The sequence below is a fragment of the Erythrolamprus reginae genome, chromosome 1 (assembly GCF_031021105.1).
Source record: "Erythrolamprus reginae isolate rEryReg1 chromosome 1, rEryReg1.hap1, whole genome shotgun sequence".
Taxonomy (NCBI): domain Eukaryota; kingdom Metazoa; phylum Chordata; class Lepidosauria; order Squamata; family Dipsadidae; genus Erythrolamprus; species Erythrolamprus reginae.
The window spans coordinates 177,582,868-177,609,409 of NC_091950.1; the positions used below are offsets into that span (position 1 = coordinate 177,582,868).

Below are 26,542 nucleotides of genomic sequence, written 5' to 3' on the forward strand. Positions count from 1 at the left end.
TCACCAAAATATCACGTCTGAGCGAGTTCCCCTCATGAGATTTCAGTGCATTTTGGCTTCCTGCACATGGGGGGGACACACATGCACAAACAAGACAACGAAAACTGAGGACACATGTGTGTGCACGCAAGACAACTAAAGCTATTGGTGGTAGCAGCAATCCGCCCCTGGGTGGAAGCATTAGTAAAGTAGTGGGAATCACGTATGATCTGTAAAAGTATAATCTGAAATGTCCTGTTTTAGTATTAAGTACAGGGGTGGGCTACTGCCCGGATGGGGGGGGGGCGCAGTGGGGTAGTGAAAATGGAGCTCCACCCCAGAGCACCCAATTTGCACCGAAAGATGTTGAAAGAAAATGCAGGCCGTCCTGCATAAGCCATGCCCAGTGTGGTAGTAAAAATTTTGGTAGCCCTTCACTGATTAAATATTAGTATTAAGATAAGATAGCTGAGTTAAAACCTGACTTAAGTCATGTTTGGAGTAGATCTATTTAAATAATTGGGAGTTAGTGTGATTACATTTAAGAAAACTTTCTGGCATTAATATACTGTCATAATGTACATTTCTCCAATTCTTTGCTATTTCTATGGGTCAGGCACACAGGCACAGAAATACACAGCAAACAGTGTATATCATATATGCTGTTTGGTGTTTGGCAAATTGCTGGGAGGCAGAGGCCTTTTTACCTTGTTTTCCTCCCCCAAAACTAAGGTACATCTTATACTCTTAATGCATTTTATAGTCCAAAAAAATGGTAGCTTTCCCTCTTCTAACGTCCAACTTTGCTATGAATGTTTGTAATTCTTTTTAAAAGGACTAAAATAAAAACCACTAGTTGTATCAAGGTGTCTTTCTTTAGAGCCGCAGCAGCTTCTATCGTACTTTGGAAACAACATGCAGTCTATTAATCATTCACAGAGGATCACTATTATGTGTATTACATAGTTTACATAGCTATTGATTGCATGATTCATCGCCGCTATCCCAAAGTGAACTTTATCACTGCCACAGAGCAAGTTTAGCGTACTACTGTTTCATACTTCTTTATAATAATATCACTTCCCAAATAGTAAGATTTACTAAGCATATTAAGCTCTGCAAGTCTGATAAATCTGTCATCAATAGTTTGCATCTGTGTGGGCTACTTTGCAGGCTGGTTTTACAGATAAAGAGAGAGACTGTATTTATCTTTCTAGTAATCCTTTATTTACAAAATTTACACATTAAGTAGGCATTACAGAGAGGCACAGAAGCAAGCATGCAGCCAGGGCTAATTTTAAAAACAAACGAACCCCAAAATGGTAAGTCAATTCTTTCATCAACTTAAATCTAGAAACTAGTTATGTTCACCTTGTCTTGGGTATATTACCCTGATCTGTTTCTTCCACTTTACAGATTGACATTCACGGGTCCTGTAGAAGCACAGGGTACTTTCCCCCTTCACTGTTAAAAAATAGATGTTGCCTATACCTGATCACAAAACGTGCACCCAACAGTGTATGCTTTTCTCATATATACGTAAAGAAATATTATTGTAATAAGCATGTGTAAATCCTCTGATAAAAATGGTGTTGTTTGAAAATCAAAAGTAGGAACAGCACCCAAAGTCTCCCAACACATTTTAGAGGAATGGCAGTAACAGTTCGATTTGAAGTTAATGCTGACACATACAGTAGCTGTTCTGTCCAAAGCCTGCTTTGGATAAAAATATACATGAAAACAAAAATGGGCTTTAGCTTTAAAGAACTGATTGATAACGTCTTGCTCTAAAATAAGATTAATTATCCAAAGGCTTTGTATTAAGCTTTCTTCTAAGCCCTTTTCAATGTATCCAGCTGCCCTTGCTAGTTGATTCAAAGCTAAAATAAAGTTGTCAAAACATCATTTTTCTTAACACTGAGAGTTAATCAAGAATCAGAGCTGGACTATGCCTGGGGTTTTCTATGCTTTCAATTTTACTGAAGTCATTGAAAACAGAGAGTAAGTCACCCTTCTGCCGTTTTATTCTTGCTCTGAGAGTCAAGATAAAAATGTTGGAAGGAAATTCATCCTGTTTGGGAACTCATGCATTTTCTTTCATACTTGTTAAAGTTATCATGGGTATTTAATAAATTTGGTAACTTGGATATAGTCAGAAGGTTTATACATTCTAGTTCAACTTTCACTATAATTATGTTTATGTTGAAACATAATTTTTTCTCAGGGCATTCATCCGATGACAGGTGATTTTTTAAAAATATATGAGTAGGAATCAAAGTAGCATGGAACAACTTACAAGAAGTTTAATTTGTTTATGCTTTTTTAAAAATCTCCACTGTAAACTGATTTCAAAGTTGAGAGTTATTTCAAAACCAGTTTATGGTAAAATATTTAAAAAAGAACCACAATTGTGTGCCATTTTTTTCTCCTGCTAAATACTGATATGTAGATGTAGTTTAATGGCACTACTAATTTTAAGCGTGTCTCCAATCAGAAAAATGTTGTTTTACAAAGCAGCCAATGTATTGAGTTCCAATCATTTAAATTGCTCTGATCCAACTTGAAACATACAGCCCAAGTTATACTTAATGTCTGATTTTTTTTTTTTTTAAAGGAGGGGAGGTGTTTAGTTTATCTGATACTAAGGATACATTTGTTTCTAAATAACCCCCTGAGCTTGGAAAGAATGCTAAGCACAACATTCAGAAGACTAAAATAGTATCTCGAATAATTTGTATTTTCCTATACCAGTCACTAACGTATTCCCCTATCCACCTTTACAATCACTGCAGCGTAAAGTAACAGAAAAATTAGTTTATTCATATTTTAATGCACTTCAAGGTTTGAAACAGGGAATATATAAAACTGGAAAACTGTTTTGTAAGGTCCATGCATTTAGTTTAAATTTTCACTTTAAGGAACAGATCAAGTCATATAAATGTGCGCACGCATGCACGCACACACAAGAATACACACTTAGGATGTTCCTAGAGAATCTGAAAAGCAAATGGCTCAAATAATAGGCTACTAGTGTAGCTATTTATATTCTAGTCTTTGCCCCCTATAAAGCAGCAATAGAATTGATCAAAACTTATCTATTAAATCAATAAGACAACATTTCTCATTCAAGTGCATCTTAGTGTAATTACAAATTTCTATTCATTTTAGGTGATCTCATCACCAACTTCCCCAGAAGAAACTCCAAATTTATACCTATTCTGTGAAATTCCTAATTAGTCTATTTCTTTTGGATTAAACCCACTTAAACTTCAACACCACACATCAAATGGGAATGTTCTATGCATACCACCAAGTATAAAGATGTTTTTGAGCCACAATGCATATTTCAGGAAACTCAAATGTTCTATTTGAAGCAATGCGTATCTCAGCAAATGCAAAGTGTAAACTTCTAAATAATAATACACTGAATCTTAATTCTTTTGTGGTTGTTTTAAGCTGCAGGATATACATAAAATAATACATAACCTGTATTTTTGTCCCTGTTGCTTTTGAGTAATACAGAAAGGATAATGATATACTAGCAGCATCCCGCCACCACACCGCCTTTTTAAATAAACCATTACAAATTCAAATAGTTTGACCCCAAACCTACTGCCACAATGTGATACAAAACATTCCATGCACAGGGTTTTGATGACTTGGTTAAACATTCTCAACATCCTGTCCAACTAGCAGCCCCCTCCTATGTATCCCAAAGCTTGCTACAGCTTCACTAAAGTTCTGGTGAAGATTAAGAGGAGTTAGAAAGTAGGTAAAGAATTTGTCCTGACAGAACCTGCTTGGTGGTCAGACAAAAAAGATTGGCTGTAACACATGGAACTCAAATAGGTCCAAACCAGCTGAAATCACATCCTTCCACTTAAGGAGTACTATGGACAGAATTAATGATATTAACCAATTTGCTCAACAGATTTTAATCAAGTTTAACATGAGGTATAATTACATAAAACATATAGTTCACATATAGGAACATTTTCGCACTTCTGAAACGCATCCCAGTCGGTTTCAATACTAGACAGTCAGTACTGTCAGACAGTCAGTGATTTTCTTTTCTGATTTGTGGAAATAATAAAGTCAACACTTCAATTTAGTGAGTTAGAATTGAATAATAAAAAGATAAAGTTAAAATTATTTCCTTGTGTTTGATCTCCGCACATTATTTCTTGATAAAAGAAAGGCCAGCCATAGTATTTAAAGGTCAGTTCAAAGAAATCATCAAAGGAAGTCTAGGATGAACTTCCAATTGTTTTCTCTTGTTTGAAATCTCTTAGGTAGCAAAAGAAAAAGTCATCTTGTTTTTATAAATATACAGAAGCCAATAATTCACAGCCAAATAGCCAGTTCTCTTTTGTACAATGTCTGTGCAGAGTTAGAATCATCTGATTTTAAGTCTTGACATCATCCATTCAAGTCCTTGGCATAATCTGTAAAAAAAAAAAAATTAAACCAAAATATAACTTCATTTGTGACAAATTTGAAATCAAAGCTATGGTTTTTTGATATATTAGGGCTCCGATTCTCACATCTTTACAAAATATATGGAAATCATAATAATCTTCACTGAAGTAATGTGCTGTAACTTGTGACTCTTTTCATTTTGAAATCCAGGGACAGGTCTGAGTTCTAGCTTCTGGTAGGGAAAATGTGGTTTAACCGCCTCCAAAGGAAGCCAATGTCGCACCAAAATTTCATACACACACGCACACACACACACACGTTGTGGTTGGCAGTGGGGGGCTAGGGCGTGATTTTTCTTCCTCTGATTTAAAGTGGAAATCTGAAATCGACCAATCAGTCCTTCTAATGAGATAGTTACAGAAAATGAGATGGAGCAATAGAGACGAGAGGTTTTTCATCAAGTTTGTAGCTGTGATGCAGCCCAGATTTAGAGCCACTAGAATCAACCTTATTTATTTGTAATATAATTTTTAGATTATAATTTATTCTTCAAAGAGAAACTTTCTTCAGATACAAATAAGTATTTTTCTTTGATGATTTTCATTAATTCTGGGATTGTACCATAATATTTAGAAACATTTGAAAATTTAACTGATTTTTTTAATGGCAGAAATTTTATGATATTTTACAGTAGTATTTTATATTGATCACATTATAGTATCTTACTGTATTTATTACTAAATTTTAAACTATGGATAAATGTAATAGGTAAGGTAGAAATTTTTTTCCTTCTCTCTTTTTATCTTTTTTCCTCAAGGTTTTAAGGTTTAAAGAGTATTTGAGTTGGGCTTTTAAAAATGTATTTAGGTATTTTGATGTTTCCCCCCTATAAATTCCTTAAGAATATATTCAATAAAAATTAAAACCCCAAATATTTTCTTGATATTACTTAGGTAACCTCTCAAAACTATATGGCAATTAGAAGGCACAAAATTCTTAGACAGAGATGTACTTTGTGATCAGACTACTATATTCCGTTCTCCTCAAAGCCATCCTTGAATAGCATTTGGAATGTCAATTAACACAATTGTTATGGGTAAGACTGCTAATGAACACATAGTAACATGTTCAAATAATACATACTGAAAAATCGACATGTTACCAACCAGTTTCTATGCTCAATTTAGTTAAAGCCTGGGCATAACCAAAGTTATTTGGCTTTGCTAGTTAAAACCAAGTTAAATGGTTTTTTGCTTTGCTAGTTAAATTGTGTTAAATTAAATGCTTTAACTACTGCATAAACCCTTGGAAGCCCCCAATGCTCATCTTTTAAATTTGAACAAAATATTTCTGCCAAAGGAAAAAAACATACATTATGTACAAAACAACCATTATGTATTTGGTGCTATCACATCTGACATAATTATAGCATCCTTACTGTTCTCTAAACTTGGTTGTTATTGTTTGCAAGTACTTCCTCACCACACTAGATAATATCATATTAGTCAGTGTGGTGTGTCCTTCTTGTGTATATACAATAGCTTGTTCTGCCAGTATTGGTGGAGGTGTTGATTCCTATGTTTCCTTTTTGGGGGCTATGGAGAGCATTTACTCATTGGCAAATTAGAAATGTTACGTCTATCAAAAAACAACCCACAGTTACAAAAGTAACAACTCAATCTTCATTACAAAAGTAACAACCTAACCTTCCACAAGAGGAACTGTGTAAGAACATTAATTACATAGAGCAGGCCTATCAAACTGACGGCCCATGGGCCAGATGTGTCACATGCAGGCCATGCAAAGGTAAAGAATGTCATGATGTGATTGAGTTTGACATCCATGACTTAGATGAACACAAATTCACTACAGCAATCAAAACTCCAGAAAAAAGGAAGAGTGCCTAGACAACAGCTTCCAACTTGCATAATTTTAACAAAAATGCTTGACCATTTTTGACAATAGTACAACCAAGATAAGCTACAAAAAGATTGTAAAAACACTATCATAAACATCTCAGAAACAACCAACAAACTATTACAACCACATGTCATCACCATAGCATGCCAACAATCTAAAGCTTTCCAAATTAATTTAGGTAACCCAAAAGATCTAATGGGGGGAAAAACCGGAGTCATCTACATCAGTGTTTCCCAACCTTGGCAACTTGAAGATATTTGGACTTCAACTCCCAGAATTCCCCAGCCAGCGAATGCCGGCTGGGGAATTCTGGGAGTTGAAGTCCAGAGATCATCAAGTTGCCAAGGTTGGGAAACACTGATCTATATGATATAATGTAAAGACAGCTACTATACAGGAGAGACAGGCAAAAGAATGGCAGAGCACAGCCATGAACATCAAGCTGTGGTTAAAAAAAAAGATAAAAATTGTTGCTCTCACAACCCAGAGAAAGAATTAACCATAGTTTCAGCTGGGAAACTGTGAGCATTTTTAGACAAAATTGCCAAATCCAAAAACACCACAGAATTCCTAGAAGCTGGGCACTCAGATAAATCAGTCATCAATAAACACTGGAATAAATGTTATTTATACAGCACAAAAATTCAAGCAGAAAATATCCTAATCAAGGAACTACAAAGGGGGAAATCACACTTCCACCAACACTGGCAGGGTAAGCTACTGTATATAAATAGAGCAAACACCACACTCACTAGCACTGATGATGTTACTTAGATGGGTAATGAAATCTCTGCAAACAAATACAAATAGTCCTTAACTTATGACCAAAATTGACTCCAGAATTTCTGTTGCTAAGGCAGCTGTTAAGTGATTTTTACCCCATTTTCAACTTTCTTTTTGCCATAGTTGTTAAATGAATCTCTGCAGTTAAGTGAACCATGTGATAATTAACCCTGCTGTTGTGTTTGCATTTACTATACACTTGTACTCTTTTGGGTGTTACAAAATGTAACAATCAGTTTGTAGCAAAAAGAAAAAAACAAAACAAAACCACACTCATTCCTTCAAATGAGGAAAAGTCAATTAATCACAAGTTTCCGATCCCCATGACAAATAATCTATAGGGTCTCAAATTTCATTTCGGGTCATATAGACCTGAGCATAGTATCAGGGTTAAATGATTCTGGTTTCCCATACTGATTTGTTGGAAGCCAACTAGGAAGATTACGAATAATGTTCACAGGATCCTGGGACACTGCAACTGTCATAAATACATGCCAGTTGCCAACCACCTGAATTTTGATCACATGACCATGGGAATGCTGCAACTATTGTAAGTGTGAAAAAAGGTGTCACTTTTTTCAGTGCCCTTGTAACTTTGAATATTCACTAAATACATAGTTTTAAACTGAGTATTACCTGGAATCAAGCTAAGATAGTGCCAAAGACTCCATAGTTGAACCAAGCTAAATATATTCTCTTCTACTGACTTACTTACATCTGCAGAGCTTGGTAAAGTAATTATCTCATTACTTTATGTAGATCTTTATGTTAAAAACTGTAATTTGAAAACAAAATACTTCTTACCCTTCGCCAGTAAGAGCGCAGCATGCCTGGATGTGCCACTGGTGATCCTTAATAGATGTTAGTTTCAGGAACTGAGAAATTTCAGCTACCGTCATGCAGTTTTTAACATCCTGTTTGTTAGCAAAGATGAGCAAGCCTGCTTTTCTCAAGTCCTATAGTAAAATATATATATTCTCCATTTTATTTTTTTCCTGTTATACCACTAAACTATTATATTTGTAGTTGTATTTAACACTTAAGATTTAAATTAGCACTGATTTTAAAATGCAGTAAACCAACACAAATTCTATGCAAATCACAGCAGAGCAGCCCCATGTCAAACAATCAGAATTCAACTAAAAGGTCACTTCCCGCAATTCTAAGAAATATTTACATTTAAACCTGAATGAATTTCTAAGAATGAATTTCTAAGATGATAGCGAACCATAGCGATAGAATACTGTCAACATCTCTTTGTATGCCCAGACTTTTTACACAATGTAGGGATATCATTGTTCAGAGAACATTGGTTCACAATTAGAAAATATTGTGACATATGCAAAATCTAAATACTAACAGTGCCTTAGAACAAAGGACCCACTGTTGGTATTAAATTATTTCATATTAAAAATGGGGGGAAGAGGAATATTGGTTTCGCAGTCTATACAGCTGTTGGATTGCAAGTGTTTGAAGTGGAGTATGTAGATAGACAGACTTACATGTGCGTATAGATTCCCCATCTACATTTAAAATCTGCAAATCGATAGCAAATCTGTCATATACCTTGTCAGAGTCATACCAACTGAATTTAATTTCCATAATACAGTATTTAAAATATGAGCGTTTAAAAATAATGCTCTTTGATTATTGATCCATTATCAAATTTGTAATGCTTATAAAACCTTCGATTCTTTCAACGTAATATAATAAAAAATAAATGAAAGCGAATCATTTGACTTTTTTTATATGGAATTTTTAGTCTTATATCCTAACATATCCTAATATGTAGGTGCTATCAAATAAATGCAATTATTAATACCATATATCACTTCTGCTACCATCGCCCAGAATATACTTACTTCACACAGACTATGCTGTTGCTGATGACAGTTTTAATAACAAAAAGTATCATACTTTTAATCTCTAAGAAATTTGAGGCTAATGTTATTTTGGAAAGCATACCTACTAATTTCTACAACTACATTTTATTATTTCCTTAAGTAACATGCAAAATCTTTTTTTTTTAGTTTGTAGTGAAAAAGTCAGACATAATACATACTGTACTATTCTAAAAATTATTAAATCTAGAAGTTCCCCAATCTTCTAGAATTGGGGGGGAGGGACTTTATTTAATATTCTGGAGGTGATTGCTAACATGGAAGTACAATCAGAAACTAGCCACAAAACTTAAGCATCAATTTATAAATTGTTTCTGCTTCAGTCAATTTTTTTTAAAAGGACTTACCTCATGTGCTAACATTTTATACAGTTCTTCTTTAGTTACGGAAATTCTTTCTCTGTCTGTACTATCGACAACAACTATCACAAACTGTAAGAATCAGAGATATTTGTAAATTAAGAATGTCCATACATATCTTGAATCATAAATCAGAGATTGCTTCCATAAAAAATCCTTATAAAACATTACCAATTAAGACAATTACAATATTGCAAGAATTGATAAATGAAACTGTCCAATCCAACAAGGAGTTTCTGTGTAACTTTTTGAGGAGTATATCCAATAGGCAATTGCCATAATTTTGGCAGCTGCATTGACTAGCAGTATTCTACTAAATATTAGAACACCATAACTACTGATCCAAATGCCCTAAATAAACATTCTCAGAAAGTTTAATGCTAGCTTCGCAACCATGTCTATGTAGCAATTACATTGTTACGGTAAGTGCTTTGTTTCTAACACAGTAAAAGATACAGTGTTCCCTCGATTTTCGCGGGGGTTGCGTTCCAAGACTGCCCGCGAAAGTCGAATTTCCGCGAAATAGCGGTGCGGAAGTAAAAACACCATTTTTGGCTAAGGGCAGCCAAAAACTACCCCCACGCACCCTTTTTCAAGGCAGCGCAAGGAGCTGGGCTTGAAGTTGGGGTCGGGGAGCGACGAAAGTGCGGAGGCCGGCAAAGATTGTTTTGAATGTCGGCTGCCCCCGCCCCCCCAGGGCTTCTGGCCCCCTCGCCGCTACCCCCCACCCGCCCGATCCGCCCCTCTCACCGGCTTTCTTGGGACACGGGTCCTCCTGCAGCAGCGCTGGCAGCTACGGCTTCTCATCCTCCTCATTCGGCCGCTAGCCGCTCTGAGCGCTTTGAGAATGCCCGCCCCGCCCCTCTCACAGTCCCTTAGCTGAGAGCGCTTTCGTCTCAGCTATCAGCGAGGGGGCTGCAGGAGAGGCGGGGCAGGCATTCTCACAGAGAGGGAGGGAGAGAGGGAGAAAGAGAGAGAGAGCAAGAGGGGGGAGAGTGGAAGATAGAGAGAGAGAAATGATAGAAAAAAGGGGAGAAAAAAAGAGAAATGAGAAAATGACTGAAGCAGAGAATGACAGGAAAGAGAGAGAAAGAGAGAGAAGTGACTCTTGGTGATGACGTATGATGTCATCAGGTGGGAAAAACCGTGGTATAGAAAAAAAACCGCAGAGTATTTTTTAATTAATATTTTTTGAAAAACCGTGGTATAGCCGTTTCGCGAAGTTTGAACCCGCGAAAATTGAGGGATCACTGTACATGTATTTTTGTCTGCCAGTACCTTAATTTGTATTACTGAATTTGATGTATTCTTTAGTTCACACTGATTTCAGAGACAGCACTGCTATGAGTCTGTTGTCTTCTTCACCTCAATAGCTCCAGTCAGCCTAGCCAGCGAGGAAAATTTAGCTCTTCATAATGACCCTGTACTAAGGTTTTAGGGCACAATTACTGTACTATTTGAAAGATACTATACAGTTTTTCAACTGAGTAAAGTTTATAAATAGTAGAGATAATTTCATAGCAGCCTCACTTCATGGAAGGTCAGATGTCATAGTTATCAATGTCTGTGATATACAGTTGTAATGTATATGTTACCCAAAGGTTTTCAAGAATTATAAATCAAATGAGGTAAAGATACCGTATGTCTTGAAAAAAATTGAAAACCATCCTACTCCTCCTCATGTATGCTCATAAGTCCACATGTCCACACACATCCTATTCTCATGTACAGGAGGTTGGTGGTTCTGTATCAAAATTTGCCCTATCATTTAACAGAAAAGTGAATTCTGATGTTGATTAGTGAGCTAACCTCAAAGAAAGTACTTTCCCTGCAAAATATATTTTTTAAAGGGTATATAAATATCTTGGAAAAAGGGTAATTGTTAACTTTATAAATAGCCACTTTTAATAGGTACTTTAAATTAATTGTTTATTTAAGTAAATAAGTTATTCTGTTTCATTTTAAAACCAACAAAGTAAATTATTGATTCATATCTTAAAAGTTTTATATGAAATGATCCACAGCAATGTTTTAGAGTGAAACATTATTTTCTGGGGTGAAAATATCCAAACAGTTACTACAAGGGAGCAAAGAAACCATTTCAAAGGTTGTCTGGATTTCTGTACTTCAGATATGGTGCCCCTACTTTTAAGATTTCCTTATAAGTATTATGCTCTTACCTCAGTATTTGTATAATATGTGTTCCATGATGATCGAAGAGATTCTTGGCCTCCAATATCCCACATAAGAAAACGTGTATTATTAACTACAATCTCTTCCACATTGCTACCTATTGTTGGGGAAGTATGCACTACTTCATTCATAGAGCTGCAAAAGAAAAAAAAACACTTCATTTTCTTTTCTATGGTGATAGTAATCTAAGTTATGACCTGGTTATGACCTATAAAGCCCTTCATGGCATCGGACCAGAATACATCCGGGTCCGCCTTCTGCCGCACGAATCCCAGCGACACGTTAGGTCCCACAGAGTTGGTCTTCTTCGGGTCCTGTCAACTAAACAATGTCGTCTGGCGGGACCCAGGAGAAAAGCCTTCTCTGTGGTGGCCCTGACCCTATGGAACCAGCTCCCCCCGGAGATCAGAATTGCCCCCACCCTCCTTGCCTTTCGTAAGCTCCTCAAAACCCACCTCTGTCATCAGGCATGGGGGAATTGAACTACCCTTTTACCCCTATGCCTATACAATTTATGCATGGTATGTTTGTGTGTATATTTGGTTTTAATAAGGGTTTTTAAATTATTTTAAACATTAGATTTGTCACATGCTGTTTATTACTGTTGTTAGCCACCCCGAGTCTACGGAGAGGGGCGGCATACAAATCTAAAATAAAAATTAAAAAAAAATAAAGTTATAAAAATAACTTACATTTATTTCTGAAATATTTGTAATATAATATTATATATTTTAATAGAATTAAAATCTTAGTAAATTAGCATAGAATTTAATTTTTTTACAAACCATTTGTTTTTGCATGTCTTAAAAATAAGAATGTTTCATTCTACTCTTAATTAATAAATATGATTATATTGCCAAAAATGATTATGTGCAAAACTTAAAATTTTCTTCTGGGCAACACTGCACACCTGAGTGATGCTGAAATTTTCAGGCTTTTTTGCTATTTATTTGAAGAAAATTCCTGAGAGGCTGATCCAACCACCAATCAGCTACTCGGAGGCAGCAGACAGGGAAGAGGCTATTTACTATAAAGACGCTAGCCAGATGAATACTGCATGGACGTTCGGAGGCAGGAATTTTTTTTTTCTTGTTTTCCTCCTCTAGATCTAGGTGTGTCTTATGATCAAGAGTGTCTTAATGAGCGAAAAATACGGTACATACATATGGAGATTTCAGCCTAGTGCTGTCAAGGGCAGCATTTTAAATCAACAAGGCAATTCAAATCACTTGTTCAAATTACTTTATACTTACAACTGATAAAGAATAGTAGTTTTTCCGGCATTATCAAGCCCAACTATTATCACTTTGTGCTCTGCAATGAAAAATTGAAAAAGAAAAAAGAATGGTTGAGCATATGTTTCAGACCTTGTTCTAGCCACTGGCAAAACTATCTGCAGCTAATGGGAAATGCACACTAAAATATCTGGAAGTTACTAGGTTGCCTATTTCTAGTTATACGTTCACCGATTCTATAATCACCTACTTCAATTATTCTTATTGTGAACTGTACAGATAAGCCTTGACTTATAACTGTAATGAAGTCTGCCCATTATGGTCATAAATCATAAAGCTTTTGTATGAACTTGGCTGTTTTCTAGTACTGATGTTACCTAGTTTGATAATGATAAGGCCTGCAAGTTCAAAGATCAAGGACCCCACACAGACACTACTTACATCCCTGAAATTATTTCTGTCTCCATTCATATAAATCATGAGAATATGGAACAGAGAATTTCAGCTTGTCATATTACATCACTACATGTATTAATACCACCTTGGAAGAACATTTCCAACACATTACAAGTAGTCCTTGACTTACAACAGTTTGTTCAGTAACTGTTCAAAGTTACAATGGCACTCAAAAAAGTGACATGACCAGTTTTCATACTGACCACTGCAGTATCTCTGTGGTCATGTGAATTCAGATAGTCGATAATAGGTATATAATTAAAATTTATCACCTTTTGTGACATTCTGACAAGCAAAGTCAATGGGAAAGCCACATTCATTTAACAACTGTGTATTAACTTAGCAACTGCAGTGATTCACTTAACAACTTTCGACTACTACAATGCTCTCTACATGGGGCTACCTTTGAAGAGTGTTCGGAAACGTCAGATCGTCCAAAATGCAGCCATGCAAGCAGTTTTGGGCCTCCCAAGATATGCCCATATCTCGTCATCACTCCGCAGACTGCATTGGCTGCCAATCCGTTTCTGGACAGAATTCGAAGTGTTGGTTATGACCTATAAAGCCCTACATGGCATAGGCCCAGACTATCTCTGAGAGTGCCTTCTGCTGCACAAATCCCAGCAACTGGCGAGAGTTATTATTATTATTTATTAGTTTTGTATGCCGCCCCTCTCCATAGACTCGGGGCGGCATACAAGAGTTGGTCTCCTAAGGGTCCCGTTGACCAAACAATGTCTCTCTGGAATCAGCTCCCCCTGGGTTATTTGCACTGCCCCCACCCTCCTTGCCTTCCGAAAAAGCCTAAAAACTCATCTTTGTCACCAGGCCTGGGGCTGATAGATCTTCCCCCTGACCAACAAATGGTTTTTTTTAGTATGATTGTTGAGTGAATGTTAATAGAAGTTTTTTAAAACCAGAATTTTAAGGATTGCTTTTTTATGTATATTAATTGGATTGTTTTATTATTGTTCTTGTATATGTTGTCAGCTGCCCCAAATCCTTGGAGAGGGGCAGCATACAAATCCAATAAAATAAAATAAATATATAAACTGTGGCAGGAAAAGTCATAAAGTGGGACAAAACTCAACAAATTTCTCTTAACAAAATAAAATTTGGACTCAATTGTGATTTTAAGTCAAGGACTACTTATAACAATGTATATACTGCTCAGGTCTCTGGATGTTTTTTGACACAGAAATGATTATCATATGACAATGAATGCCTGGGGACTTCAGAATACTAATAATATATTGAAATGGGTCCACTGTTATTAACACCTACTCTTTGCCTAATACATTTTTAAAATCTTTTTAATGTTTCTATAATACTAAAGTCTTTAATAGTAATTATAATAATTTATTTGTAAATATTGTTTTGTACAGAATTCAGAATACCTTGATATTATCAGTTTGTTCTCTCAATGATACCTAACATACAGTCATACTCTACATAAAATATTAGCATTTTTTGTTTTTAACTTTATTCTTTTAAAATATATTCCACACTGTCTTTATTTTATTCATTCATTCATTCATTCATTCAATGAACTTTAATTTACTTTCTGAAGTTATTCTTCAAATATCAAATTATATCATATCATATCATATTCTGGTATATAAAAACCAGTACAAGGGTACAAAAATTAGACAAGTAGGCAAATGTATCAGTTAGAAACTTTGTCAGTGTAATATTATTCAACCAAAATTGAGCACTACAAAACTCACAGAGTATTGGATTCGCATGCCACATCTGTAGCATCCCAAAAAAGTTTTATAATTTCTTTTTAAATTTTAGATTAAAAGAGTTGGTTGTGAATCTGCACAAATTCTAGTTATTATTAACTATGATTTAGTGTTGGTAAACCATGTTTTGGAAATTTTTTGGTTTTATTATATGGCATCAAGATTAATCACTATTTCAGATTTGGAAATAACACTAATCTAAAAAGGAAATATTCCATATTTGACTGACAAAGATAGTAGTAACAAATACTGAATCATAATCCAATCCTATATTTAAATTAAATGAATAGTAACTCTAGTTCCTTTATTTTGATTTTTGGTAGACAGATATAGGACAGATATTCAAATAACATTGTTTTATCTATGGAGCCTCAATTCTCTCCCCACAATATGAACTGAGAATTCAACCTAAAAAGTGCAAAATAAAAGTATTTTCTACCAAGCATGCCATTTTTTAGATATTCAGATAAATTTTCTACTGAGGTTCCCTTAATGTAATTTTTTTTTAAACATTACATTAAAGTCAACTACATTGGGTTTCTACATTGGCTCAACTACATGCATAAGGAAGCGTTTGGAGGTGTGGTTTTGGAAGCGATTGGGGCAGCAAAGGAAGTGTCTGGAGGGGTGATTTTGGAAGCGATTTGGGACAGTGAAGGAAGCATTTGGAGGGGTGATTTTGGAAGCAATTTGGGGCAGCGAAGGAAGCGTCTGGAGGGGTGGTTTTGGAAGCGATTTGGGGCAGCGAAGGAAGTGTCTGAAGGGGTGATTTTGGAAGCAATTTGGGGCAGATCCTTCCTGCGCTGCCCATCTCCACTCATTTGCCTCCGTTAGGACCTCCATTCCTCGCTTCTCCTTGCTGCCTGTTTCCACTCTGTTTGCCTTCGCTTCATCCACCTGCGACTTTTTTTTAAGCCTTAAAGTTTTGGATTTTCCTAATGGGTTTGCACGCATTATTCGCTTTAACATTATTTATTTATTTATTTATTTATTATTACTTAGATTTGCATGCCGCCCCTCTCCGAAGACTCGTGCATTATTAATTCCTATGGGAAACACTGTGCATTATTAATTCCTATGGGAAAAATTGCTTCCACTTATGAATGTTTCTGTAACTCTGCCTTTTCCGGTTACAGTTTCAGAGACTTGGGTTTGTAAGTGGAAGCTTCTTGAGAAGAGGCAAAAAAATCTTGAACACTCGGTTCTTATCTGGAAAAGTTCGTAAGTAGAGGCGCTTGTAGGTAGAGGTACCACTGTATATGCATTTCTGAATGAAAGAGAGAATAAAGAAGTACTACTAAGGGAAGACACAGAATTAGAGAAAATTTTAAGAGATAAAAGTGACAATACAAGGTCATAGGCAGGTAATATATATAGGATGTTAACCCAGGCAGACGTGTGTGTAATCCAAGGATTAACCAGATGGTGGCAAAGTGACCTTCAAATAGATGTACAAGAGATGAAGAATATAGTGGAGAATATAAGGAAAATCGAGAATACAAGGGTTAGAGAAATGAGAAGGAAAATATTACACAAGTGGTACCACACACCTGTACAACTTGTGCATATCTTTTGGAATGTTAAGGTAGTTTGTTGGCATGGATGTTTATGCATGTTTTGGGAGTGCTTGGTAGTGCAGAAATTTTGGAAAGAAATGCAGAACGAGATTAACAGAATGTTAAAATATAAAATGGGTGTTACAAAGGAGATGGCAGTATTAGTAATGAGGAGGGATATGGGTGATTTCAGAGAAATTAAGGAAGCAGCTATAGAAAGTGCCCAGGCAGTAACAGTTTTCGGTTGGAAGGATGCAACAAAATGGACAATACAAAATTGGTACTGGTACTTGGTAGAACACATTCAATTTGAAATTATGGATACTAAAATATATATGATTAATGAAAATAAAGTGAAAAAACTAATGGGAAGATGGGACAGGGTTAGAGGTTTTATGGTCAGTAGAATATAAGAATAAATTGGAATCATTCTATATTTTGTAAATTTGTTAATGTTCCTGGTTTAAAATATTATAAGTCAGTAGACCCTCATTTGGTAGAGGGATAGAATTAATGATGTTGAGTGGCGGGAGCACCTATCACTGTGCATTATTTTTGTGTAGTATGTATTTGTTTTTTATTATATTATTATAAAAATCAATAAAACAACTGTCCCATTTAGCAATGGAAATCTTGGCTCAATTATGGTCATAGATCGAGGAGCAACTGTTCTTGATCTCCCAAGATGCAGCATGCTGCTTCAAATTGAGTCTATAAAACACAAAGACCAACACTTGAATGGCACAGTTTAAAAAAACCTTATTGACCAAATAATTGGAATTTTTTTTGTCTTATTTTTTATGTGCACGGCCCTTGGTTTTTGAACTTGTGTTAAACAAGAATACAGTATTTTATGTAGCTAGAATTGGTAGAATTGACTGCTTATTTCCATACAATTGATTCCATACAATTGCATCAAACAACTGATACAAAAGGCCTAAACGCATAGTTAAATATTAAATAGGTTCTTTAAGAAAATTCTTGTTTGCTGGGTATTTTCTTATCATTTGTGGTTATCCCTGTCCAAATAAGGATATGTAACTACAGTGATCCTGCCTTACTAGTTTTATTATTTATTAATACAGTGGTTAGTTTCTGAAAACAGACAAGCTATTTCAACTTGTGTAAAATATGATTATCAGATCTTTTTGCCTCAGGCACTGAGATTAGATTTCATTTTATTTCTAAGCCCTATTCATGTTCCTACTAGAATTAACTTAAAACTTACTTGGCAGAAAGTAAATGCACCTTATTCCATATGTATCTATCCAAAATAAAGGCTTTCTTTCAAATGTTTTGGGCTTATCTCTCTGCATAGCTTTATTGGTGCCTTTATTATTACTTTTTGGTATTTTAATACAGTAATACCCAGATTTTGGCAGTGTTGTATTCTTCAAGTTTGTACTAAATGGTAAAGATGCAATAGTGGTATTGTGTTTATAATATTTTGATGCTAGATTCTGTTTTATGCAGTGCACAATTTTATTGCTTATTGTAATTTTATTCTATTTTGTTTTGAGTTTGTGTTATCATATAGATGATTATTAAGAGTAAACACTAACTTGATGGCACATATGGTAATTGGTAAATTTAATTTGTCTGTGATTTATCTAAATAATTATTCAAGTTTTTTATTCTAATAATGGAATCACTATAATGCACAAGTGCATATCAGCTGTTATATTACATTTAAAAGCAATCATAATAGTTATTGCATGTTCTGCCGGTGTTTCCCAACCGCCCGTAATTACATGGTAATTAGTCCAGAAAGACACACACCACACGATAGAAAGAAAACCAAAAGTCTTTATCAACAGAAAAGCAGAAAAAACTCCCTTTTTAAATGTCAAAGGGATTTTCTGGTACACACAAGGCACAGGTTGAATGCAATCCAATTTCTCACCCAGTAACTGGGAAAATTGAGCCCAATTCCAAAGTCCACACACAGTCCACACACAGTCTTGAACAGGAGAACAGCAAAAACCACGATCTTGACGAAACTATGAATCAGATAAACTTCTACAAGGCTAAACCAGCACACTGTTCTTTTTATCTGTAGCACTAATTACAGCAGCCCCACCCAACCACAGGTGGCTTCACTTATCTCCTGTAATAATCCTTCAGTTGTTCTCTCCTATGCATCACTCCATGCATGTGTGAATCTGTCATAAGTTCTTGTTCAGAATCCAGGGATGATAAGGATGATTGATCTCCTCCTGGGCTGTCTGCCAAACTCCCCCCTTCCCTGCTACTCACGCTTCCTTCGTCAGAGGAGCCTTCATCGGGAGATTCTATCAGGAGCAAAACAGGCCTATGGCGTGTGGATGTTTCCCCCACATCCACCTCCATATTCCTTGGGGCAGGAGCTGGGCCAGAGCCAACCACAACACTGCATGACTGACTACATATAACCACATGAACTAATTTCTCTCAAATTATAATTAACTCCTAAGGGAAAGAAATAATGGCAAAGCAATGGCACAAGATGCTTAATTAAAGATTAAAGTTAAAATTTTTTGCAGAAACTTGTCTTCTGCAAGATCCAAACATTTGACTATTTCCTTTTAACTCTAAGTGAAACTCAAGGAGGCACTGGTTTTTGTGTGCATGGCAATATAAAATATTTTATTTGCAGAGATAGTCCTCAACTTACAACCACAATGGAACCTGGAATTTTGATAAGCCATTGCAGTTGAGGCACCACATGACCAGGCTCGATTATAAGAGCAGTTTTACAATGACCTAAAAGCGAGTCACCAGTTATAAAGCTAATCACACGAACAGTAGCCATATCCATTCTTCCAAATGGGCATTTTTCTGCTAGAAACTAGCAAAAATTGTGACAAATTGCAATCAATTATAAATGTGAGCCAGCTGCCAAGGATTCAAATTGTGGGGGAGCAGCAGTCATAACTTTGAGGACAGGTTGTAAGTTTTGAAAAGTCCATCATAATTTTGAACAGTCATTAAACAACTAATTCTACCTCGAGAATACTGTATATATAACAAAATTATCAGAATTTTTCTGTAAGTCTGAGAAGCATCAAAGTAATCAATGAAAGAAGTCAGTCTTGCTGTTTCAGAATGATGTATAAGTTGTCTATGTACATGTATGCACATACAGTGGAACTCCTATTTGCCCAATTCTTCCCTATTAGTTAAGCTCCTATTATTTTGCACTAGCATCTTTCAGTCTCAAAAGACCATGGTAGCATTTCAATTATTGATGGGAGAGAAGCAAGAGAGCTATATCCTGTCTCAGAGCTGGTTTCAGATGGCACTTGCTCAGATAACACAGCTGAAATCTTGCAAGAAAGAAACAGTGTTTTTCACCCTTAAGTACATAAAAGATGGAAACAGAAAATAACCAAAATCAACCTCCACAATTCTGTAGATAAGAGTTTCTATTTACTTTTTATCTAATTCTTTTACACCCTCCCTTTGAACTATTTCCATGTGTTCTTCAAGCTTAAATTTTCAAAGGAAATTTTGTATTTGACAAACAAATGTAGCCGATATTCCTTAACAATTTGATATACTACACAATTAATTTAATACTATTCCACGATTTTATATTATTTTATATTTAATAAAGTCTTGATGTTTTAAATAATATAATTTCAGTTACATCAGAACTAAGATTCTGTAACTTTATAGAACTACAGTATTTTGTTAAACTACAAACCTGTAACAAACCCAAATTTACTACTTTATCATAAGCTTTGTGCCCACCTAAAAAACCCAACAATACATCACACATTCATCAGTCTTTCTCCTGACATTAAATCACTACAAATTATTTTGGCACATTTGAAAAAATATTTAACATAAGAAGGTAAAAAATTACCCTGATAAATTTGACCACAGGCCTAATAGTCCAGCAAGATGCATATTAAAAGCACACAACCAGCCCTCTTCTTAACATTTTAAAGAATTTACAATATATAGTTTTCATTACTGACAGCCTTCTCTCCCACAGATTTACGTCATCTTCCTCAGGAGTTATTCAAAATAGTGGCCATAATTACATTTTGTGTGCTGGTGAGTTCTAGGTTTAATTATGTAAACTATGAAGGCATTATCTTACTATAGGTTCATCCAAAGCATTAGAGAAGAGACATGCAGTATCTGAAGGATTGATAAATCCACAAAAAAGAGTTCAGAAACACATGATTTTTCACCCTCTGTGCATACACAGAAGGCTTTGTGCATGCATAGAGGGTTAAACAAAAGAAAATGGTGATGTCCAGGTGGGTGGGCTGAGCCTTGCATTGTTGCCACTAATGGTTCTCCAAATCACCAGTGACCACCGCTACCAGTACACTGGAACCAGTCTGAACTGGTAGCATTTCATCCCTGCCCTCAGCCTCCAGTGAATAAGCAATTGTGAAATCCAATGTTTCTTTTTGTTTTTGAAGCAGCTAAGAAAGCTCCAAAACAGGATGCCCAGCCACTTTCAGCCTTGCTTTCAAAATTTAAGGCAACGTGGGTTGCAAGTTGGAGAAAGAGGTAAACCATCATTTCAACTATGCAATGTTTCCAAGACTATAAGTATGTACCAATCTTTTAAAAAGGGTAAAAGCAAGGGACCACAAGTGGTTGGCCAAGATGGTAGCAACATAGTATCATGTACTGTTACTAAACTGCCTTTTCTAATAGAGTGGAACCTTAATATTCAACTGTTTTGAAACTCATCAAATTTGGTACTCAATGCATCTTTGACATGAAAATCTTGTCATGGTACTCATCATTTTTGGTACACAACTTACAAGCTTCAACTTGACGGTGTTGGGTACCTTGTGACTCATTACATTATTCCTTATGGGGGGGAAAATGTGATTTGTACTCATCATGCCTCCCGAAACCAATGAACAATCAGTACCAAGTTACTTTGCAGGTCTTCTTATCCAATCCCCTCGCTCAAACAGGAGACCTCTGTACCATTCCAGACAAGTGAAAGACCCCAGTGTTGGAGCACCCACAACTTCTGAAGACAAGTTATTCCACTGATTTAATTGTTCTGCCAGAGAATTTCCCCTTAGTTCTAGGTTGCTTCTCTTCATAATGAGTTTCCATCCATTACTTCTTGTCCTCTCCGATGCTTTGGAGCAGGGGTTTCCAACCTTGGCAACTTTAAGCCTGGTGGACTTCAACTCCCAAAATTCCCCAACCAGTAACATAGTATGGTGCACTGTTACTATATTGCCTTTTCTAATAGAGTGGAACCATGGCTGGGGGATTCAGGGAGTTGAAGGATCAAGGTGAATTCTGGGAGTTGAAGTCCGTTAGGCGGAAAGTTGCCAAGGTTGGAGACCCCAGCTTTGGAGACTAGGTTGGCCCACCCACCTCTTCTTTGTGACAGCCCCTCAAATATTTGAATACTGCTATCATGTCAACCCCTAGTCCTTTTTACTCTAGACACAACCAATTCCTGAAAGCATTTTCTTTCATATTTTAGACTCCAGCCCCCCTAATTATCTTCGTTGCTCTTCTCTGTACTTTCATTAAGAATCCCGACTATGGGACTCTTATCGAAGTCTACCTCCCCACCCCCAAGTGGTGCGAGCGTTTTCCAGACGCGTTGCAAAGTCAGCTCCCAGAGTCCAACAAGGCCAGGACAAAGCCCCGAAGCACCCGGGTTGGAGGGGGTTTCCGGGACTAGACGCCGGGAACCGAACCGACCGCCTTCAAAGCGGTTTCTCTCCTCCCCCTCCCACGAGTCCTTCTTTTTAAACAGGGGTCGCCCTGGCTCCCTCCAGGGCCAGGTCAACCCCAACTAGCCAGCCGAGCCACCCGCCTGCCTGTCTGCCTCCCCCCACGGCCTTCTCACCCTGGTGGTTAAACAGCCTCCATATCCGGGTAAACAGGATTCCCATGCTCAAGCGGCCGAAGCTCTGGCTGCCCCCCTCGGCAGCTCCCTGCGCCCCGCAATCTCGGTCTTCGCGCTCTTCCGCCCGGGCCCAGCCCGCGGCGGCTCACTGTCGGGCCCAAAGCCCCGGCAGGGCTGCGTGGCGAGGAGGAAAAGAAGACAACGGGCAGGCCGGCTCGGACGAAAGGAAGCGCGGCAGGCCCCGCACCCTCGAGGCTGTCGCCGTCGCCGTCACCCGCAGCAACGCCACCGCGCGCCCCTGGCCGCTGCTCACGGACATTGCCGCCGGCCTGGCCTCGCCGCCAACTTCTTAAGGGCCTCCTTCTTTAGGCTTCGCTTTTCCAGGCCTACGAGGTCCTAAGGGAGAGGATAGCCGCCGTAGAATGAACCTCGACGGACACCGTCCAAAGAGACGGAGAAAGCGCGCGCCGGAACGATTTTACCGGCCCCCCCCGCGGGCCTCCGCCCGCCCGCGCGCCAGCAATCTCTGGCTTTTGGGGCTTAAGGGGACAGATGGAGTAAAACATTAGTAGGCGGGGCTACAGGAGAGGGGCGCTCATTGGCTCGCGCTGAGTCCCTCGCTAACTCTATCAACCGAGAAATGCTGCCTCTTCGACTAAAGCCTGTCGTGTCACGTCTTTGTGATTGGAGGAGAAGCGTTCCTGGGTGGAATTTTTGGTAAGAGACTCGTTGCATTTGCGAGGCTGGGCTGAGTGTTAAATGAAACAAACGAGGGAGGGAGGGAAGGAGGGAGGGAGGGAGGGAGGGAGGGAGGGAGGGAGGGAGGGAGGAAGGAAGGAAGGAAGGAAGGAAGGAAGGAAGGAAGGAAGGAAGGAAGGAAGGAAGGAAGGAAGGAGAAAAAAAGAGAAAGGAAAGAAAGATGGGAGAAAGAAAGAAGGAATGAAGAAAAAGAAAGAGAAAGGAAAGAAAGACAGACAGACAGAAAGAAAGACGGAAGAAAAAGAAAGAAGGAAGGAAGAAAAAGAAAGGAAGGAAGGAAAGAAAGACGGAAGAAAGAGAAAGAAGGAAATAAGAAGGAATGAAGAAAAAAGGGAAAGGAAGAAAAAGAGCAGTGGAACTCAATTATTGTCACCTTGCTGGGCTAACTTGAAGAAAGGAAATATGGTTTCCTTGGGGGAGAGAAAGGCAGTTCCTCCGATTTTATCATTTTCTGATCTGTTGCTCATTTGTATGCGCACCAATCTTGAGGCTAAGAGAGAAAGATTTGGAAATATATGTGCAGTATATAGGGGTGCAGAAATGAATCTTATGTAACTGGTAGATCCATGTATACCTTGTCCGATATACATGTTTTATTCGCGTGCTAGATTTATTACCCTACTTTTTGCTCAGAAGATAATATCCAGTTTATTTTGTTGCTTCGGTTTCTTTTCCGATTTTTCCTTAAATTGATCCTAAATTGTGAATTGACGTCCTCCACCTTAATATGCTACTCTTTCCTTCTCCAGGTTTAGCATCTGCAATTCATGGGCTGTTCCCATATCGCCATGGAAAGTGTCCTGACTTGCTGAATTATAATTCTTCATAATTTGTTTCCTATTGCATAGTTGATTTGATTCCAATCAGGTGCTGTCCAGGAATAGAGTTTGTGCTTGTGTTGCTTGAAGAAGCTATTAGCAATGGAGAAAGAATTCACCTTGCAGAACTCGATTAACCCATCCATTTCCGCAACTTTTGTGTTGCACTACCTTATGAGTGACATTTTGCCTTTCTAGAAGATCCTTTAGTACTTCTTCCAAATTGCTGTAACCTAGTGTTTTCCACTATCGTGCTTATAATAAGAGTAGTCGGTTTATGGAATTCACTTCCAGAAGAGGTTGTGATGGTTGTCAGCCTTGATAGCTTCAAGGCAAGATTAGACAGATTCATGGATGCCAATGTATTGATGTTTATTGAAACGGATGTCCATGTGCCGCCTCTATGTTGGTTGAGGCAGGCAGGATTCCCTTGAGTACCATTTGTTGGGGGTCAGGGGAAAGGGAGGGTTTTGCCTTCTCTTTCTGCTCAAGATCCCCATGGACAATTGGTGGCCCACTGTGTGACACAGAATGCTGGACTCGATGGGCTTTGGCCTGACTCAGTATGGCTCTTCTTATGTTCTAGAGGTAGTAATCCTTGAGTTATGACCACAATTGAGCTCAAAATTTGTGTGGCTAAGTGAAAAATTTGTTAAGTGAGGTTAGCCCCATTTTACAACCTCGCTTGCCACAGGTGTCAAGTGAATCTCGCTTCCCCCATTGACTTTACCAAGCATTTGATCATGTGACCATGAGGATGTTGCAATGATCATATGAAACACTCAAAGGTACCATTTTTCAGTGCCATTGTAACTTTGGATGGTCTATATCACTGAAATTCAACATATATCCACTAGTCCTAGAATAGTGATGGCGAACCTTTTTGTCGTTGTGTGCCAAAAGCGTATGCGGGCACACTGACCCATAATGTAATATGCATGCATGCACCCCATATCCCCCATACATGCACGCAAGACCCCCTGCATGCGCCCTGTCCCCATGCATGTAATTCCCACAGGCCCCCTGCCCCTGCAGGTGTGTGCGACCCTGCGCATGCACGCATGACCTGAAAACCAGCTGGCTGGTGGGAGGTGCACACGTATGTGAGGTGGAGCTGAGCTGGGGCAACTCCTCGTGTGCTCATGCTATAGGTTCACCATCATGGTTCTAGAAGATTGATTGATTGATTGATTGATTAGAATTAGAAGATTTGTTTATTATTAGAGTGCAGTACTGCAGGCCACTAAAGCTGACTGCTAGATATGTAGGTCAGTGCTTCAAATCTCATCACCAGCTCAAGGTTGACAGCCTTCCATCCTTCCGAGGTGGATAAAATGAGAACCCCGATTGGGGGGGCGATTTGCTGGCTCTGTTAAAAAGTGCTATTGCTAACATGTTGTAAGCCGCTCTGAGTCTAAGGAGAAGGGCTGCATTAAAAAGTCAAACAAACATACATGCATGCATAAATACATACATACCATACATACATACATACATACATACATACATACATACATATATACATACATATATTAGAAGTACTGAGCCTTTTCAGCACATCAAAGTGGTAACCTCGGAGGAGGCACATCTACAAAAGGACATTATTCCTTATTTATCATTGACTTTATTTATATATTATATCCTATTATTTACACATCTCAACATGGTTTCCAGTCAATTAAAATGTAAACCACCGTATATTATAAAATTGGGAAAAGTTCAATGAGAAATACCAAAAGAATAATTATACAAAAAGTGCCTACAATGTTCATGTCCCCTTACAAAAGCTTGAGTAACAGCTGCTTTAAAAATGTAATTGTAAGGGCTTCATCATTTTTCTTGGATAGAGAGAAAAACTTTACAAAGTACCAGTAACTGCCCAAAAGGCCAAGTCATGAGAAACCAGCAGAGGGCACTCTTATTTTCATTACATTCATTCATTGTTTCATTTAATGCAAGTTATAAGGGCTATATACTACATGTCAAAAAGTACAATCTTATCCCTGGTTCAAAATTGGCAGCCAACACAGCTGCTTCAGCCAGTGGCCCTCTCAGCAACCTAGCCAGCATCTTCCACACCAGTTGCAGCTTTGGATCAAATGCAAGAGCACTGCACATAAAATGCATCACAGTAATCTGAGAATCTGAATGTGAAGCCTACCATAGCTCAGGCTTTCCCTGTCCAACCGGGGGTAGCTGGGAGATCAGCCAATCTTCCTGGTTGGCATTTTTCACCCTGAGAAATCATTTGGGCTCCAAAAATAGAAGTGACTTTAGGAGAAGGGACCTCGGTGTTCTTTTGAAAGTTTCAGAAGTATTCAGGGATCCATCTTCTAACCAGAGCTCCTGCTGAATTTTAATTTCCAGCATTACGTATCTTTTGATGACTCCCTCCCACCCGGGATCATTACTGGGTTTAATATGGATCCTCAAAAGCACAGGCAACCCCAAAATGGCGGCTTGGTTGGACCCTGCAATGTAACTGCTAAGAGTCAGAAATGCAGTGGTCCAATACTGTTCTCTGAAGCTATTCCCATAAATAGGAATGGAACCACAGTCAGCCAGAGACCCGAACTTAATATGCAGTTC

At 37.8% G+C, this 26,542-nt stretch overlaps 1 protein-coding gene across 1 annotated transcript; it reads right to left on the minus strand.

Moving 5' to 3' along the window:
• Nucleotides 1-1,183: 1,183 nt before the first annotated feature.
• On the minus strand, nt 1,184-22,926 carry ARL5A (ARF like GTPase 5A). Its single transcript, XM_070731522.1, has 6 exons — nt 22,377-22,926; nt 12,808-12,868; nt 11,542-11,689; nt 9,350-9,433; nt 7,906-8,057; nt 1,184-4,424 (listed from the first exon to the last, which is right to left on the minus strand). Exons 1-6 carry the CDS (start codon nt 22,420-22,422, stop codon nt 4,376-4,378), a joined length of 540 nt encoding a protein of 179 aa, XP_070587623.1. The 5' UTR covers nt 22,423-22,926; the 3' UTR covers nt 1,184-4,375.
• Nucleotides 22,927-26,542: the final 3,616 nt, after the last annotated feature.

What these genes read in the sequence shown, in the direction of transcription:
- ARL5A (XM_070731522.1), bottom strand. Translation starts at nt 22,422, where the DNA reads ATGGGAATCCTGTTTACCCGGATATGGAGGCTGTTTAACCACCAGG. An exon ending in ACTACTATTCTTTATCAGTT is followed by an intron (nt 11,690 to 12,807) that starts GTAAGTATAAAG and finishes TTTCTTTTGCAG; the next exon opens with CTCTATGAATGAAGTAGTGC. An exon ending in CATATTATACAAATACTGAG is followed by an intron (nt 9,434 to 11,541) that starts GTAAGAGCATAA and finishes TGATTCTTACAG; the next exon opens with TTTGTGATAGTTGTTGTCGA.